This window comes from Protopterus annectens, chromosome 9.part0 (genome assembly GCF_019279795.1).
Source record: "Protopterus annectens isolate FY-2018-M chromosome 9.part0, PAN1.0, whole genome shotgun sequence".
Classification (NCBI taxonomy): Eukaryota; Metazoa; Chordata; order Ceratodontiformes; family Protopteridae; genus Protopterus; species Protopterus annectens.
Genome location: NC_056743.1, coordinates 1481737148 through 1481756289, shown reverse-complemented (window position 1 = coordinate 1481756289; position 19142 = coordinate 1481737148). Strand labels below are relative to the sequence as shown.

Here is a 19142-nt window from a genome sequence, read left to right as displayed (position 1 = left end):
GACTAGCCTAGTATGCAAGGCTATGGAGAGGATCATCATGGAACTCATAAACAAAGACATTGGGGACCTACAGACACTAGATCCTACCCAATTTGGCTTCAAGGGCAGATCCTGCCTTTTGAACCTGGTCGACTTCTTCGAAACAGTCACCAAGGCCATAGATGAAGGGAAGGTAGTCTACACAGCCTATCTGGACCTCGCAAAGGCATTTGACACAATACCCCACTCGGGCATCATAGATAAGCTATCCAGCCTAAATATAAACCCCTATGTCACAAGATGCGTTGCAAACTGGCTCAAAGACAGAACCCACAGAGTCAGAGTTGCTGGAGCCATGTCAGACTCGAAACCGGTCACAAGTGGCATCCCACAAGGTTCTGTCCTGGGACCTCTCTTTTTCGGTATTTACTTTTCTGAGGTACAGGCCAACGTGGGAGGACTATGGCTCACCAAGTTCGCAGATGACTGCAAACTGGACGCCTGTCGACTCTCCAGCTGACACAAATATCCTTCAAAAGGTCTCAGAGACGGATAACTGGTGCCAGAGCCATGGTCTAAAGCTAAATGCCAAAAAGTGTATAGTCATACCCTTTGGCAAAAACAATGTGCCCACAAATTACCACATAGGTGGTAATCCATTAAGTACAGAGAAAGTAAATAGGGATCTGGGGACCCAAGTTGATAGCAATCTCTCCTTTGACAACCACATTGCCAAAGTGGTTAGAAAGACCTTCTACATAGCCCACCTCATCATGAAAGGATTCACATCTAGATCAAGAGAGGTAATCGTCCCCCTTTATTCATCCCTCATCAGGCCCATCATAGAATACAATGCCCCCTTTGGGATGTACCTTACTCGACCCCTGCAGCAATTAGAAAGACCCCAAAAGTACCTCACCAGGAGGATCAAGGGACTCAGATGCCATATGCTGCTCGGTTAAAAAAAACTCCAGCTCTACTCAGCTGCATACCGCCTACTTCGAGGCTATCTATGTCTGACATATAAAGCTATGTCCAACCCAGAATTAATGGACATGCTCCACCTCAGTAAATCTAAATCCCTTAGAGCCACGCGCTCAAGGGACTTGAACCTCAGCACAGAAATAAATAGAACATGCTGGAGGGACAGATTCATAACCCAGAGGCTCCCTTCGCTCTGGAATAGAATTCCAATTCATGTTAGGCAGAGCACCTCACTGACTCACCAAGAAGAATCTTGATGAGTGGTTGGGGGATCGTAGGTTTGTCCCAGGGATTACTTTCGTGTCACTATTAGACAGGGGCACAGTAAACTAAACTTTAAAAAGGGCACAGTATACTCAAATCAAGGGGTGACTTAAGCCAAACACAATTGGGCTAGGCTTATAAATGCCGCAGGGCAGACAGCCTAGTATGAACCTATGAACACACTGAGCAAATATTGCATCTGTAGTGCTCTTTCCTGGCATGAAACCATACTGCTGATCACTAATCATCACCACCCTTCTTAACCTAGCTTCCACTACTCTTTCCCATAACTTCAAGCTGTGACTGATCAATTTATCCCTCTGTAGTTACTGCAGCTCTGCACATCACCCTTATTCTTAAAGATAGATACCAAAACACTTTATCCACTCCTCAGGCATCCTCTGACTTTCCAAAATTTCATTAAACAATCTGGTTAAAAATTCCACTGCCATTTCTCCTAAGCACCTCCATACTTCCACTGGTATGTCATCTGGGCCAACCTGAGCCTTTCCATTCTTCATCCTCTTCATAGCTGTCCTTACTTCCTCCTTGCTAATCTGCTTCACTTCCTGACTCACTATCCCCACATCATCCAACCTTCTCTCTCATTCTCTTCATTCATCAGCCCTTCAAAGCACTCTTTCCATCTACTCAACACTCTCCTCACTTGTGAGTACATTTGCCTCACTGTCCTTTATCACCCTTACCTGCTGCACATCTTTCCCAGCTCTGTCCCTCTGTCTAGCCCATCGGTACAGGTCCTTTTCTCCCTCTTTAGTGTCCAATCTCTCATACAACTCTCTATATGCCTTATCCTTAGCCTTCGCCACCTCTCTCTCTGCCATGCGCCTCATCTCATACTCATGTCTACTTTCTTCATCTCTTTGACAATCCCACTTATTCTTCACCAGCCTCTTCCTCTGTATACTCTCCTGTACTTCCTCATTCCACCATGTCTCCCTGTATAATGTCCGTGCCAGTTCCGAGTGGTCAGAACCAGGTCCTATTTGTTAAGAATGAATGGACATTGACAGATAAAATTTCTCCAACAGGGCACTTATCAGAATTCACAGGAAAACAGTTAACGGCTCGGCAATCAGACCATCGTTCAATGGTGGAGCACAGACCGGCAGCAGCTGTTCTGCAGTAGGTGTGTGCATGTTATTTTTATGGCCGAAGTATGAGTGAAGCTTGTGTGTGACGTACCACACGTCCTACAGTAGTTAAAAACTTTTGCATACTTTGACATCCGGTCACCTACAGTGGAGAACTCACTCATGTTAAGAATACTGCAACAGATGAATAGGGGGTTATCTACAGATGCTTGCCTAGTCAAAAAAATAATGTGAAAGCAAAGCTGCTTGATTATCAGGCACAGACTTAAGTCTAAAGCCAGGAAAACCTATGAACAACTGATGCAGTAGCAGCTGCGCTTAACAGAATGCCTACCAACCTGTAAGAGTTAAGAAAAAATGCAGGTAATTTAACTTCAGTCTCAGAAAAGTTACCCAGAATAGACAAACTATCTGATCATATGGGTATGCTAATCGCTAGTTCAAAAAGCATGACTGGTAGAAGCATAAATTTTGTAACATTATCAATAGCACTGCTGTCGTCCCATCAGAGGGTAAAAACAGCGAGAAAGGGTGAGGCTTGTGCTTTTCAGTGGAAACAAATGGATCAGGAGTAAGCTCTTATACAAGAAAGTACAGTTTTGTACCTACCATAAATGTAGATGTTAGAGTGTACACCCTGCTGCAGTCATCACACTTGGGTTATCCTGCCGTCAGGCGGTCCCACAGTCGGCCGGAATTCCAAAGTCTTGGTCCGGCGTCGGCTGCTGTCGCTTCTTCCCTGACGTCAGTGCACCAGGGGTACATATAATGCATCAGACGCAATTTTCTTCAGTTTTTCTTGCCCCAGATGTCAGGTGCCCCCAAAAAGGTGGTCAGTAATTAGTACCAAATTATGTAAATTTTTCACAAACACAAAATCCCTCCAGCTATAAGCAAATACATCAGGAAGGAATTAAAGACATTTAGCCAGTTAGATCAGAGGGGATGGAGGGAGGGTAACCTGGACTGCAGCAGGGTGTACACTCGAACATCTACATTTATGGTAGGTACAAAACTGTACTATGTTCATCGTGTTACCCTGCTGCAGTCATCACACTTGGGTAGAATCCCAAAGCTAAGGATGGGTGGAGGAGTTAGAGAGAGTTAGAGGAGGCTAGAAGGCCCTGCAGAACTGCAGTGGCGAAGCCAGCCCTGGTCTGAGTAGAGTGGTAAGTGATAGTGTCTGGTAAAGGTGTGTACTGAACTCCAAGTTGCAGATTCCAAAATCTCCTTGGTTGGAACCCCCCTGAGGAAGGCTGTAGATGTAGCTGTTGCCCTGGTAGAGTGGGGCCTAATGGTAGCAGAAACTGGTTTTCCATGATGGGTATAGCAAAAACGAATGCAATGTCCTATCCATTTGGAAATGGTTTGTTTTGATATAGCCTTCCCTTGTGAAGCTGTAGCATAGGATACAAAGAGCTGGTCAGATTTTCTGAAAGCCTTAGTTTTATCAAAGTAGTAACATAGTTGCCTGTGAATGTCCAAGGAATACATGAGTCTTTCTCCTTTGTTCTATGGATTTGGGAAGGTGGGTAAGTGGATGGTTTGATTTAAAGCCACACTGTAAACCACCTTAGGCATGAAGGAAGGATTAGTTCGTAGAGAAACTCTGTCTTGATGGAAAATGAGGAAAGGTTCCACTGCCATTAGTGCCTGCAGCTCTGAGACTCTTCTAGCTGAAGTTATTGCTAGCAGCAGGGCAGTCTTCCATGATAGAAACTGTAGATCTGCAGAGAAAACTGGTTCAAAGGGAGGTAGCGTAAGTTTTTCCAGAACAAAACTGAGGTCCCATGTCGGTGTAGGTGCTCTCCTGGGGGGCCTAATGTTTTTTGCCCCTCTGAGGAACTGCCTTAGAAGTGGATGTGAAAATAAGGGTGGATCTGTGTTGTAGTGGGCTGAAATAACTGATGCATGGATTTTAATGGAAGTAAAAGAAAGTCCTTTGTGTAACATGTCAGTTAAATACTGTAGAATCTGAGGCATGTGGGGCTGAAGTGTGTTTTAGCCTTTAGTTCCAGGCACAAAACCTTTTTCATTTATCCAAATAGGCCTTCCTGGTGCTGGGCCTCCTAGCTTCCAGAATAACATCCATAACTGCTTGGGAAAGAAGAGCTGCCATGCAGCCAGATTTAAGGTTTTGAGCTGGCTGTGAAGAATTATTGTTTTGCTGTGTGAGCAAATGGGCAATTTGCGGTAAAATCCCAGGTGGGCCCTGGGCCATAATCCTCAATAGTGGGTACCAGTGCTGGCGTGGCCAGTCTGGGGCTATGAGCATCAGTCGTGGTCTCTCCTTTCTGACTTTCAGAAGCACCTTTGTGAGGAGAGGCAATGGAGGGAAGGCATATACTGTCTGGTTTTTCCAAATGAATGAGTGCACATCCACTTTCCAAGCTTGATGGTGAAGTGTCCTTGTACAAAATTTTGTTAGTTGATAGTTGTGAGGACTGGCAAACAGGTCTATGTCTGGAAGGCCCCATGAGTTATTGCAAATACTTGTGGATCCAGTTTCCACTCGTGGGGATCCATGATGTTTCTTGCTGAGGTCGTCTGCCAATGTGTTCTTTTTTCCTGGCAGGAATTGAGCTTGTAACTGAACTTGGTAAGCCAGAGCTGTGTTCCACAAGGTCATTGCTTGGCTGCATAGAGGGTAGGAGTGTGTACCCCCTGTTTATGTACCACATTACTGTGGTGTTGTCCATCCTTATTGCAAGTTGTCCTGGATGTAACAGATTCCTGAAGGCTGTCAGAGCATTCTGTACAGCTAGCATCTCTTTTTGATTGATGTGCAGATTCCTTTGATCTGCAGTCCATACGCCTTAAACGGTGTCCTGCCATGTGTGCCCCCCAGGCGTAGTCCGATGCATCTGTTGTCATAGTTTGCCTGGCAGGGGGGCAAGGTGAAAGGCTGACCCTTGTTGAGGTGACATGCCTGTGACCACCATAGAAACTCCTGATGTAGGCAGGGAATGAGAGATATCACTGTGTCCAAGCTGTGGCTGTGTTGAGACCATACACTTTTTAGGTACCACTAATTTCCTCATATGCAGCTTTGCAAATGGTATTAGTAGTATGCAAGATGCCATGAAGCCCAAGGCCTGCAGAATTTTTCTTGCAGGTAGTTGGGTCTTTGTTGCCATTGTTATGAAATATTGAGTCAGTTGTAGTTTGTCTGGCGTCAGATAAGCCTTCTGGTCTGTTGTATTCAAGCTGGCACCCAGGAATGTCATATTTTGTGAGGGTACTAGTTTTGATTTCTTTTCGTTTACTCTGTACCCCAGGCAACTTAGATGTTTTACAAAAGCCAGATGTTGCAAGAGGATGTCCTTGCTTTCTGCTTGGATGATGCAGTCGTCCAGGTATGGGTATATCTGAATTCCTCTGTCTGCAGTATGCAATTACTGGTGCCAGGCATTTTGTGAAGACACTGGGCGTAGTAGATAAGCCAAAGGGCAGTGCAGAGAATTGGTAATGGGTTGAACCTGCAATGAAACGGAGGTATCTTCTGCAACTTTGATAGGGACATGCAGGTATGCCTCCTTGAGGTCCAATGTTACTAGCCATGCTTTCTTGCCCAACATGGGAAGAAGCTGCTGTAGTGTAAGCATCTTGAATTTGGGTACTCATAGGAAGGTGTTTAGAATTGAAAGGTCCAAAATTAGTCTCCAGGCATTGTCCTTTCTGGGAACGAGAAAGAGTCTTGAGTAAAATCCTTGGCCTTGCTCTCGAGTAGGTACCAGTTGAATGGCTCTCATGTCCATGAGAGCTGTAATTTGTTTTTGTGCCTCTGCTCATTGATTTTGTGGCAGGTTTGGCATTCCTCTTTTCATTTGCAAGGTGCGAAAATGGAATCTGTATTCTCGTGAAATTATGTCTAGGACCCATTTGTCCTTTGTGACAATGTGCCAGTTGTCTGAAAAAAGTGAGAGTTTTCCTCCCAAGGGGGCTGCCAAGAGTATTGCTTGGCCAGATGAGGTGCAAGTCATTGAGTTTGCCTCCTGGTAGTTTGGGACCTGTCTTCTCCTCCCTTTTGTGTTGCAGTGCCCCATTGGTGTGGTTTGTACTGGACTTGTGGTTGTCCTCTGCCTCTTGGACGTCTGTATTTACCCCTCTGTGGTCTGTCAGTAGCTGGAAAGGACCAATTTTTTGTTGGCCAATTTCTGCTGAAACGAGGGGGCTGTACCTGTAGGAAATCTTTGACTGTCTGCATAGATTTTGCCTTATCCTCCATTTTCTTTAAGACTTCTTCTGCTTTAACTCCAAAAAGAACATCCTGCTGTAAGGGAGCATCTAGAAGCTTTGCTTTAACATGATCAGGCAGAGTTCGTTCCTTTAACCAAGCATGCCTATGTATAACAGACCCAGTGACAGCTGCTCTGCAGGAAGCCTCCAAAGAATCAAACCCACATTGTAAAGTATGTTTGCCCACCTGTTCAGTTGCATGCAACAGATCCTGCATTTCTTTCAATTCAGACTGTTGAGGGAGTGTGCTCATTTTTTGTTTTAACTGAAACATTAGAAATTGCTGATATTTTAGCATGTGGAATTGGCAATTTAGTGCCCTCATAGCTAGAGTGGCTAAGGTGTAAACCTTTTTCCCCCACCTGTCTAGTGCTCTGGAGTCCCTTTCAGAGGGTACTGGGTTTTTAGCCATAGAAGCCTTAGCCCCCTTGGGACCCTGGGAGATAGTCTCTGGATCAGCAACAGGGCTTTTATAAAGAAATTTGTGGGAATCAGGAACTCTACAGTATCTTTCAGGTTTGGCCGGAGCAGGAGGCAGAGAATCTGGGTTCTAACTGGATTATAAGTAAACATCATCCACAATGTCTAAAACTGGGGGGATGGCAAGTGGTCTGTGCTGGGGGAGTAAAAGAAACTCTGAGCCTTTTCTTTGAGTCAGAGTAGTCCTGACCTTCCCAGTGAATGTTCCCTCATAGTGTGTAAAGTTTCCCCAAAGGAGTAGTCTTCAGGAGGAGAAGCTGAGGGTATAGAATCCTCAGCATCAGAATTTTCATAAGGGGAGGAGTAATCTTGGTCCTCAGAAGAGCCTGAGGAAATAGACACTTGTTCAGAGGAGACATTCTTCCTCTTGTCTATGCCTTTTGTCAGGTGGAGGTTGGGAACCCCTGATTAAAGAGATCAAATCTTCAGCCATTTTGAGCATCTGTTTCTTAGGCATGGGATCTTGAACTGGAGACTGAAGTGCAGTCTTTTTAGGTTTAATAGGAGTCTTAGGGTACGTTTTTATGGTGAGCGTCAGTTTGAAGACGTCTTCAGAAACCGAAGGAGTTCCTGTAGCACCGACATCTTTTTCAGCAGTGTCGTCGGAAGGGGCTAAACAAAATGGCTGCGTCGACCTAGCACTATCCGCCAAAAGTTCTGAAGCGGTCTCTGGTTCCAGATCTGCGGTAGTCAGGGGCTGCGTCAGAGCCTCACTGAAGACCGGTGAACATGAGACCGGACCAGCTGAGGCCTCGGAGTCTAGGCTGTCTGTCCTTATCCTTGCATTTTTTGTGCACACCGGTAGTCGGTTGCTCCGACGGCATAGTGTAGTTAAATTTTCTACCGAAGTAGTGTCGTGCGAAATCAAAGCGTCTTTTTATAGTACGCTTATTAAACCTAGCACAAAAACGACAACCAGTGACATCATGGTCTGGGCCTAGGCAAGGTATGCAGTAAGAATGAAAATCCTTATGAAGTATTTGCTTCCCACAAGAAATACAATTGTTAACTTTTTCTGACATCGGTCTGAGGCAAGAAAAGTTGCCCCAACGGGGTACTTAGCTTTATTGCAGACTTCGGATCTGAAATTCGACTTCGAAAATCTCAGGAGTCGGCTGACCGGCACTTGCGAACTGCTTCTGCTTCGGGCACCGCGCGGCAAGAAAGACTGGAGAAAATGGCGTCGGATGCATTATATATACCCCTGGCGCACTGACGTCAGTGAAGAAGCGACAGCAACAGACGCCGGAACAAGACTTTGGAATTCTGGCTGACTGCGGGACCGCCTGACGACAGGATAACCCAAGTGTGATGACTGCAGCAGGGTAACACAAACATCCTACAAGAGCCCAGCACCTTGTAGAACTCAACTGGCCTCTTAGGGACAGGTGACAGACTCAGTACAAGACGTTGGAATTCCGGCTGACTGCGGGACTGCCTGACGACAGGATAACCCAAGTGTGATGACTGCAGCAGGGTAACACAAACATCCTACAAGAGCCCAGCACCTTGCAGAACTCAACTGGCTTCTTAGGGACAGGTGACAGACTCAGTATATAAAGCAGCTGTGGAAAGTTATCCAAAACTTCTAAAACAGGAGGGAATGGCAAAGTTTAGGTACTCATTTCCAAAAGAGCATAGTATCTTTTCTTGCTATCAGACAACTGAGAACATCCCCCACTGAAAATGCTGCATCATCCTTACAATGACTCCAAAAGGAGAAATCAGGAGATAAAGCAAAATCATCTGAAACATGTCACAGGCAAATGACTGATAGAAATGACTCCTTAGCTTATTCTTCCCAGGGTCATACTCCTTCCTCAGATTCCTCTCATTGTATTTTGAGGGAAGAGGAAGAAAGCAGAGGCACCAGGAGTAGGAAAGAAAAAGGTCGGCTTCAAAGGCTGTCTTAAAAGGCCATGGATAAAATCTTTCCATTCCTTCCAAGGATCTCTGGAAGATGAGGGAGAAAAAGTACATTTTTCCTTCTGCTGCTTCTTAACTGGGATGACTGCCTGCTCCAAATAAGGAGGCCCTGTGCCCTAAAACCACAATCAATGAACTAGAAACCTTCTAGACCAAAACCTGAGGAATTCCACCAGGTCCCTCCAAAATTACAAGCAGAGGTTCTCCCTTCTTGCCTGCAGTGGACTGGTCGGACAGGATGGACATGTGAAACGGCTTGACCATCAGCCCTGGAAGTGGCTGCAATAGAGGGAACATCAGCAGATGTATGTTCTGGGGTCTCAGAGCCAAGGGGATGTCCAGGTCCAACTCAGGAGCAGTCTCACTATCCTAACTTTCTTGTACTTCTACAGCAAAGGAAAACTGGGAGATTAGGACTCGAGGCCATTTTAACTTGAGCAAGCAAATTAATGCTTTTGATTCCCCAGGTAAATCCTCTAAGAACAGATGACTATGCAAAGTCTTAGGCACAAATGCCCAACATCTAGAATAATCCTAACAGTATTATACTGTGCCTGAGCAAAACAGACCTTTGATATGGTGATCTGAGTAAGGAATTTGCCTCCCACAATCACATTATCCTCTCTTCTATGACATGCACAAAACTTTTAAGCACAGAGTCCCCAATGGTGATTCTAAAGCTTAGGTGGCATGAATCCTACACGACAGATCAAAGCTAAATAACAGTTCAGTACTGTACTAGTGGTAAGGAAGCTCTGAGGCAATTTCCATCCTTATGTTCTTTTCTGATATCCTTAGGGATGAGGTTGGCTGTATAGTGAGAGGCGAGGGAGCCCAGACTTCGGAATCTAGCCAGACGGCTATCCTTGGCAGGATAACCTATCAGTTTATACTGCAGCAGTGATTCAAGGAAGGACATAAGATTACAAAGGGAAAAATCTATGAGGATGAGCACAGAAGTTTTTATTATTAAAAAAATTAACAAAAGGGTGGCAGTCTATAAGCAAATAGAAAAGGGGAAAAAAAAAAAAAGTTATGTACTTAACATTCCATCCGTGTTGTCCATCTTCATCTCTTCAACCAAAGGGTTTGGATCCGATCCCTTGGATTTGACTAGGCCATTGTAAAAGCCTTCAGCAACCTTGGACTGTCAAGCTTCTCCATTACACAGAATGCAGCAACCCTTATTACCTCAGACCTTGTTTGCAGACTATAACAAAAGAATAGACACTTTACTCTTATGGAAAAAATAAGCAGTGTTATAGCAAATAACGGTATCACAAAACTGCATCGGGAGCCAAAGAATGCAAGGGGAAGACCTCCAAAAGCTTGCTCTATCCACTTGTTTTTTCAGAAAGCACTGGTTCGGGGTTGATGGGTGGGGAGTTGAGAATGAAAATGGACAACACAGACAAGACTATTTATGCTAAGTACACGACTTCCTTACCTGATGTTACAATTTTCATTCTGTCCTCAACTGAAGGGACAGTCTCCAGCTACTGGAATCCCAGGGTGGCCTTAAGGAAGGACATTCCTAAGCACCATTGAGCCAAATGATGCCCTATGTCTAGAAACCAAGTCCAGTTTGTAATGAGAGATGGTGTGAGGAAGCCCAACCTGCAGCTGCGTAAATATCATCAATGGAGCCTCTTGAATGAAAGGCTGAAAAAGCCATTACTGCTCTTGTTGAACGAGCATGCAGCTGCTTAGTTAAAGGCAAGTTCAACTTATTGTAACTAAAGGAAATGCAATTGGTAAGCCATTTGGCTGGGACACTCGAGACAGAGGCTTGCTCGATTTACTTTCAGCAAACAACTGATCTGAATTTCTAAGGTCTCTCGCCCTGTGTAAATAGAAATGCAACTGCCTATGCACATCCAGTGAATGCACCAAACATCTGCCTTTGTTTGTATAACCTAGGAAGAAAACTGGTAGATTGACAGACTGGTTAATGTTGAAATCTGATATATTACTTCTGGCAGAAAGGATGCATTTGTTCACAAACTAACCTTTTGAAAAATTAGGTACAGATGTTTTACCGACAAGACTTGAATTTCTAATTCCTTCTGGCAAAGGTAATGGCCACCAGAAACAGTCTTCCAAGACAGAAATTTTAGATCGCAAGTATGTGCAGGTTTGAAGGGCGGAAGGACCAAAGCTTGCAGTACTAATGTTAAGTCTTATGGAGGAGTAGGATCTTTGACAAGGGATCTCAGATATCTTCCTCACAGAAAGGCCTTAAAGTTTATGGGAAGAACCATCAAGACCAACATGGAAACTGGAAATCGTTGCTAACTGGACCTTTACTGTGGAAGAACTGGTCCCTTGATTAAAAGGCAGTGACAAAAATTCTAGAACAATGTGAATTTGATCAGAAAAGGGTTCCACATTATTATGAAGTGCACAGTATACAAATCCTTTCCATTTGCTAGCATAAACCTTCCTTGCAGATGATTTGAGTGAAGATAACAGAATCCAAAAGAGGGGCAGAGAGCATAGGTTGTCTGGCTATTAATGGAAATTGAGACACCAAACAGTCCACTTGAGATCTGGAAGCTCCAGATGAGTCATGTCTGTCAGGTGAAACAGCAGGTCTACAGTTGGATCAAGAATCCATGGCTGATGGATCAAATGAGGCCAAGGGAAGGGGAAAAGAAGTTATGTACTTAACATAACGTTCCATCTGAGTAGCTAATACTTAATTTGTCATCAACCTGTGGGTTTCGGATGCGAGACAGCAGTTTCACCAGTATCAGATCAGAGCTCCAAGCTCCTCCCCTTACCCATACCACTGCACCTCCTTCCCTCCCCTCAGATAGAGTTTGCCACCCAACAAAATGAGCCCTAACAGCAAAAACCTGACCCACAAGAAAACACAAGAGGGCCGCAAAGGCACTCAAGTCACTTAAGATGACTGAATCCAATAACAAGGCCAGGGGGAAGGAGGGAGGGAAGGTTAATGACAAATGAAGTCTAACTACTCAGACGGAATGTTATGCTAAGTACATAACTTCATCTGAAGTAAACTTCATTTGGTCATCAAAACCTGTGGGACAGGGTCCCCAGCTACCATAACCTTGGAAGGGCCTCACTGGAAGGATATTCCGGAGCACCGTGGAGCCCAAGAATGCTCTCCCTCTGGAAACCATGTCAAATATATCATGAGAAATGAAAGTATGAGATGAGGACCAAGTAGCAGCTGAACAAATATCGTCCAAGGATACTCTGGACCAAAAAGCAGCTGACAGCCACAGACCTGGTAGAACTGGCATGAATCCTCCCCGGAATAGGCATACCTTTAGCTTTGTAAACCTGCAAAATGCAAAGGGAAATCTACTTGGCAATTGTCACCTTGGAAACTGGTTTGCCAAAAAAGGCCTAGCAAAGAACACAAACAATTGGTCAGACTTGCGAAATGGTGTAGTCCTGTGTAAGGAGAAACTTAACTGCCTACATACATCTAACAAATGTAGTCTATACTCCCCCTTGTTCTGAAAATTTGGAAAAAAAGACCGGCAGATTGATTTGATTCTGAAGTAAATTTACGCAAAAGGGAAGGATTAGTCCGAAGTGAGACCCTGTCTTTACAAAAAAAAATATAAGGTGTTTAACAGATAATGCTTGAAGTTCTGACCCTCTCCTAGCCGAGGTGGTAGCCAGTAGGAAAGCTGTTTTCCAAGACAAAAATTTTCAAGTCCAGAGAGGCAGCTGGCTCGAAGGGCGGGGCAACTAACGCCTGTAAAACTAAAGTAAGATCCCAAGGAGGAGTGGGGTCCTTAACCGGAGGCCTTAAAAGAAAGGTTCCTTTGATGAAGGTTTTGCAAAGTCTGGAAGAAGCCAAGGACCCAATGTTTTCACCTACATGGAAATTAGAAATGGCAGCCAGTTGAACTTTCTCCATAAAAGAGCTGGCACCCTGCTGGAAAAGATGTGCTAAAATTCAAGAACCGCTGGCAATAGAGCCGTCAAAGGATCTAAATCCCTCGAGAAGCCCAAATTGAAAAACGTTTCCACTTACTACAGCAAACTTTTCTGGTAGATGACTTATAGGCTGCCACCAGAACAGACTAAGTCAGTCTGGGAGTCCTGGCAATCAATGGAACTGGAGCAGCCAAGCCACGGAGCTTCAGACTGCCCAGTTCTGGAAGGGGAATCCCTGATGGGTGCGAAATACCTGGAATCGGATCCAAGGAAGAGCTACCAGATGAGACCAAAGACAGGGAAACCAAATCAGGTGAGGTCAGAATGGGGCAATGAGGATGACTCTGCTCCCCAACTGACTAACCTTCTGTAAAAACTTTCATGATGGGTAATGGAGGATATGCATAAAGAAGACCGGGAGGCCAACCATGGACTAGAGCGTCTCTGGAAGTTCCCCCTGAGTGGGGATCAGAGCAAAGGACTCGCTGCACTTTGCATTGGAAGGAGATGCGAAGAGATCACAGCAAGGCAGACCCCACTTGAGAAAAATCTGCTCCGCTACACAAGGATTCTGAGACCATTCGTAAGGCATCAGGATAGTTCTGCTCAACTTGTCCACTAGTATGTTGGACCAACCCGGAATGTGCATTGTTATCAGAAAACAGTTGGTGGAGATTGCCCACTCCTTCACTCTCATGGCGATTGCCCACTCCTTCACTCTCATGGCCTCTTGACAAAGGGGGTAGGATCTGGTCCCTCCCAGTTTGTTGATGTACCAGACCACTGACATGTCAGTCTGAATCGCAATAGTTCCCAAGGAAAAAAGGCATGAAAGACCTGCAATGCTAATAAGACTGCCCTCATCTCCACTGACATGCAGACTGGTCTCATTTAGGGACCACGTGCCTTGGTCTGTCCTGCCCGAGCACTGCCCCCCAACCCTAGACAAGAGGCATCTGTGGTCACCATGGCTTGGGGAGGGGCTACAACAAAGGACTGTCCGTCTATCTCCAAAGAGTGAAGCCACCAGAGGAGGGACTTCCTGCACGTCTCGTTATGCAAACTGGATGAATCAATAGCTGATCCAATGTGTGAATAGCAGATCCAATAAAGACCACTGGACTGCCAACGTCCACTGCAGAACCCGCATGTTAAGACTAGCACAAGAGACTGATAGTGGCTGCCATGGATCCTAGGGCTCTTACCACCGCGGCTGGGGGAAAGGGATATTGAAGAATCACAAGAACATGAAGATTTTGGCTCTGAACCATCTATGGAGTCAGAAAGACTTTGGATTACAATGCATCTATTCTCGCCCCTATGTAGTCCAGGACCTGAACCAGTTCTAGAGAAAACTTGGCTATATTTAGTGATGTCAATCGTCCAGGTACGGATAGACATCTATGCCCTGAAGCCTCAGGTGAGCTGCTACTGCTGCCATGACCTTGGTGAACACCCTGGGGGCTGTGGTGAGAATGAAGGTAGGGGCCCAGAACTGGCTGTGATTGGCCCCTAGCCAAAAGCAGGGAAACCTCCTGGAGCATCTGTGCATCTTTATATGGTAGTATGCATCCTGGAGGTCTACTGAACACATCCAGTCGGTTCTGCATATAAAGCAGGATGGATTGTAAAGTGACCATCAAGAACTTTCCCTTGGAAACTGACAGGTTCACAGTGGAAAGGTAGAGAATCGGCCTAGAGTCCCGTCTTTTTTGGCACCAAAAAGAGGTTTACTATCAAAATTGCGAATGGCACTACGTCGACTGTCATACTCGAACATGGAAGGTCGTAATCGGTAATGTCGAAGACAAAATAATCAATCTAGGAATGGTTTTAACATGGGTCGAGGTAGGGGAGATGTTTGTAGTTCGGAATAATACTGAACACCTACCTCGACCCATGTTAAACCATTCCTAGATTGATTATTTTGTCTTAGACATTACCGATTACGACCTTCCATGTTCGACTATATGACAGTCGACGTAGAGCAGTTTGCAATTTTGATAGTAAACCCCAAAAAGAACCAGGAATAGATGCCTGATCTGGAGAGACACGCTGGATGGCCTGTTTGCTTAGCAGCTTTTCTACTTAGATCGCTGCTGCCTCCCTTTGCGCGGGTGGACTGTCCGGGAGGAGCTTTGGGGGAGAGGGACATGTCACAAAGGGAATTGTGTAACCTTCGGATATAATTCGGAGCACCCAACAGTCTATTGATTTGGACTCCCACGCTGTCAGGTGCACAGAAAAATGGCCCCCGACTGCCTCCAGAGCAGAGCAGTCAGACAACCCCTAAGGGCTGCTGCATGGGTCTGTCTGAGAATAGTTCGACACCCTAAGTTCTTCGGACTCCCCGCCTCTGGGCCGGCATCTGTCTTGTCCCCCTCTGCCTCTAGGGGAAACAAGTCCTGAGTGTCCCGGGAACACAGACTTCCGGAACCACATCTTTTGCCCCCACTGATTCCTGGAGAGGGATCTCTGGGGGTTAGAGAAGTGGATCCCGACAGCAGAGTGTCTTCCTGTCCTTTTCATTATGGACTAGTGCGTCGCGGACAGTCTTCCCAAACAAGGAAAAGCAGTCATAGGGAGCATTCGCAATTGATGCCTTGAAGGGTTCTGCGAAATTACATAACCTGAGCCAGGTGTGTCGCGTCATGGCAACGCCAGACCCAGCCAGCCATGCCACTCCGGTGGCACGAGAAAAGAGCCGCATGGACATGTTAGTAACTGCTTTCAGAGTGCCCACTCGTGTAGAGAATGTGCATTTATCCTCTGGTGACATGGACTCCGGGGAACATGCAGTGTACTCTGATCAGGTCAGGCTGCAATCTAGCAACACTGGCCATATAATTCAGTGCCCTAATATAAAAGGTGGCTAAAGCACAAGTCCGCTTTCCCAGACGGTCCCATCATCCTGGACTCTCGGTATGGGGGGCGTGGAACACTCCTGAGCGAGTTCCTCCTTCATGGCGGCCGCTACGACCATGGCATCCACTGGGAACCCCTTTGTTCCAACTATCTACCAGAGGGGGGACTCTAGATTTTATATGGACGTTTTGGAATTGGCTCCACGGTGTCAGGCTCTTTCCATGACCTGGTGGCAATGAGGTCCACCAGGTGGTCCATGGGAGGGGACACCCAAGAAGTAGATGGGCCCATGTCGAATGTCTCCTGAGAAACAGATTCATCCGAGGAATGCTTGGTGAATGTGTGTACAGAACTCCAGGTAGCCTCCAAAATGTCCCTGGTAGGAACTCCCTGAGGAATGCTGTAGAGGGAGAAAGTTGAGCTAGTGGAATGTGTTCTGACCCTCTGTGGGATTGGTTTCTCATGATGTTTGTAGCAGAAATGGATAAAGTATGCTATCCATTTGGAAACTATTTTGAAATAGCCTTGCCCTCTCTGTACCCTGGTGCATAACTGAGTAGTAACCGGTCAGATTTCCTGAAGGGCTTAGTCCTAATCCAGGTAGAATCTGAGCTGTCTGTGCATGTCCAAGGAGTGCAGAATCCTTTCCCCTTGAGGATTAGGGAAGAAGGTTGGCAAAGGGATAGATTGGTTGAGAGCCACATTGGACACCACTTTGGGCATAAGGGAAGGATTAGTCCTGAGGGGGACCCTGTCCAAATGAAAAATGATGAAGGGTTCCATGCACATAAGTGCTTGTAGCTCAGACACTCTTCCTGCTGAAGTGATGGCCAGGAGCAATTCTGTTTTCCAAGAGAGGAATTTTAAGTCTGCTGACGCTGCAGGCTCAAAAGTGGGTCAGTGTGAGCTTTTCTAGTACAAAGCTAAGGTCCCAAGCAAGGGTGGGTGCTCTTTTTGGTGGTCTTAAGTTGCCCCTCAGGAACTGTTTGATGAAAGAGTGAGAGAATAGGGACGGCTTAGAGTTGTAATGAGCTGAGATGGCAGAGACATGGATCTTTACGGAGAAGGATAGGCCTCTGTGGAGTAGGGCTAAGGAATCTACGATTAGAGGTAGGGAGGGCAGAGTTGTCTCCTCTCTTTTAAATTGAATCCAGGAGCAATAACTTTTCCACTTATCAACATAGGATTTCCTTGTACTGGGTATTCTGGCTTAAAGCATGACGTCCAGTACCTGCTTGCTTAGGGTGCTCACTGGGGGAGAATTCAAGGAAAAAGCCAGACTGCAAGATTTAGGGTTTGCAGTTGCGGATGCAAGATCTGTCCCCCTGCTGAGTGAGCGGGGTCGGGCTCTGGGATAGGTGCCAGGGTGGCACCGGTGACAGGCTGCACTGGATATTCACATCCCGACCCCACACCCTGCCCTGAAAACCACAGGGAAAAACTTCTCTAAAGCAAATTTCACACTCCTCAAAACCGAGGTGGAATCCTTCAAAGCCCCCGGAACTATGGAAAATATGGCCCAGACCGCAGAATCCATTATAAACGCATTCTATGAACACCTTCAGGAATGCATGGATCATGCAATCCCAAATAAAACCAAGACCCAATCCTCCAAAGGCAGGCGTCCTGTCTGGTGAATCCCAGCCATAAACAAACTATACAATAGAAGGAAGAAGCTACTACATACATGAGAGAGCAAAATCCCAAAAAGGGAAGGCATCTCTGATCAGTATTAGCAAAAAACCACAGGAACTCATAAAATCGTCCAAGGCCAGCTTTGAGAGAAAAATTGCACAGGACCACCAAGGATAATCACAAGGCTTTCTTTAGTTATGTTAGGAACCTGGGTGGGAATTCCCAGATATGCTCAGAATTAGTCCAAAATGACAAAAAAATAAACTGAACCCAGAGACATTGCCAACATCCTAGCTGACAGGTACAGCGCAACCCCCCCCCCCCCACCAAAAGGGCAAATATCTATCCCAGCAGAGTGCTGTCCCCCTGACATCTTAGATGCTCAGGTAAGAGCCGCCCTCTCCAAAGCAAAAAAAAACAGCATCAATGGGACCAGACGGTGTCCCGGGCTGCGTCCTACATGAACTCCAAGAAGAGCTAAACCCAAACATAAAACTACTGTTCAATCTCAGCCTTACTACAGGACATGTACCCAAAGAGTGGTGTACAGCAACAGTGGTCCCTCTCCACAAAGGTGGTGCCTCAACGGATCCTGGAAACTATCGCCCCATAAGCCTGACTAGCTTGGTCTGCAAAGCTATGGAAAGGATCATCATAGACCTCCTAAATAAAGATACTGGGGACCTACAAACACTGGCTCCTACCCAGTTTGGCTTTAAGGGCAGATCCTGCCTCTTAAACCTGGTCGATTTCTTTGAAACAGTCATCAAGGCCATTGACGAGGGGAAGGTGGTCCACACAGCCTACCTGGACCTCGCCAAAAGCCTTCGATACAATACCCCACTCGGGCATTATAGATAAGCTCACCAGCTTAAATATAAACCCCTATGTCACTAGATGGGTTGCAAACTGGCTCAAGGACAGAACCCACATGGTTAGAATTGTTGGAGCCATGTCGGACTCCAAACTAGTTACAAGTGGCGTCCCACAAGGCTCAGTCCTTGGACCTCTCTTGTTCGGTATACATTTCTCGGAGGTACAGGCCAACACGGAAGGACTGTGGCTGACCAAGTTCACAGATGACTGCAAACTAGGCGCCATAATAGACACTCCAGCCGACACAAGCATCCTACAAAAGGGCCTCACAGAAACAGACAACTGGTGCCACAGCCATGGCCTCAAGCTAAACGCCAAAAAGTGTATAGTCATCCCCTTTGGCAGTGCCCACAAATTACCACATGGGTGGTAATCCATTAAGTACGGAAGTAGTAATTAGGGACCTGGGGACCCAAGTTGATAGTAATCTCTCATTTGAAAACCACGTAGCCAAAGTGGTTAGAAAAACATTTTATATAGCCCACCTAATCCTGAAGGGATTCACATCTAGATCAGGGGAGGTCATCGTGCCTCTTTACTCATCCCTCATCAGGCCCATAATTGAGTACAATGCCCCTTTTGGGATGTACCTTACCAGACACCTGCAGCAACTGGAAAGACCCCAAAAGTACCTCACCAAGAGGATCAAAGGGCTCAAACAGATGCCATATGCTGCCCGGTTAAAGAAACTCCAGCTCTACTCAGTGGCATACCGCCTGCTCAGAGGCGATCTGTGCCTGACGTATAAAGCCATGTCCAACCCGGAATTAATGGACCATGCTGCACCTCAGAAAATCCAAATCCCATTGAGCTACGTGTTCGAGAGACTTGCACCTCAGCACTGAAATAAATAGGACA

At 46.0% G+C, this 19142-nt stretch overlaps 1 protein-coding gene across 1 annotated transcript in view; it reads right to left on the bottom strand.

Annotated features, from left to right (window-relative positions):
• AKAP8 (A-kinase anchoring protein 8) overlaps window positions 1-19142 on the bottom strand; it is a 1438733-nt gene that overhangs the window by 1028478 nt on the left and 391113 nt on the right. The window contains exon 7 of the mRNA XM_044084424.1: window positions 372-391. Coding sequence (XP_043940359.1) covers window positions 372-391 — 20 coding nt within the window. The remainder of the gene's footprint in view (window positions 1-371; window positions 392-19142) is intronic.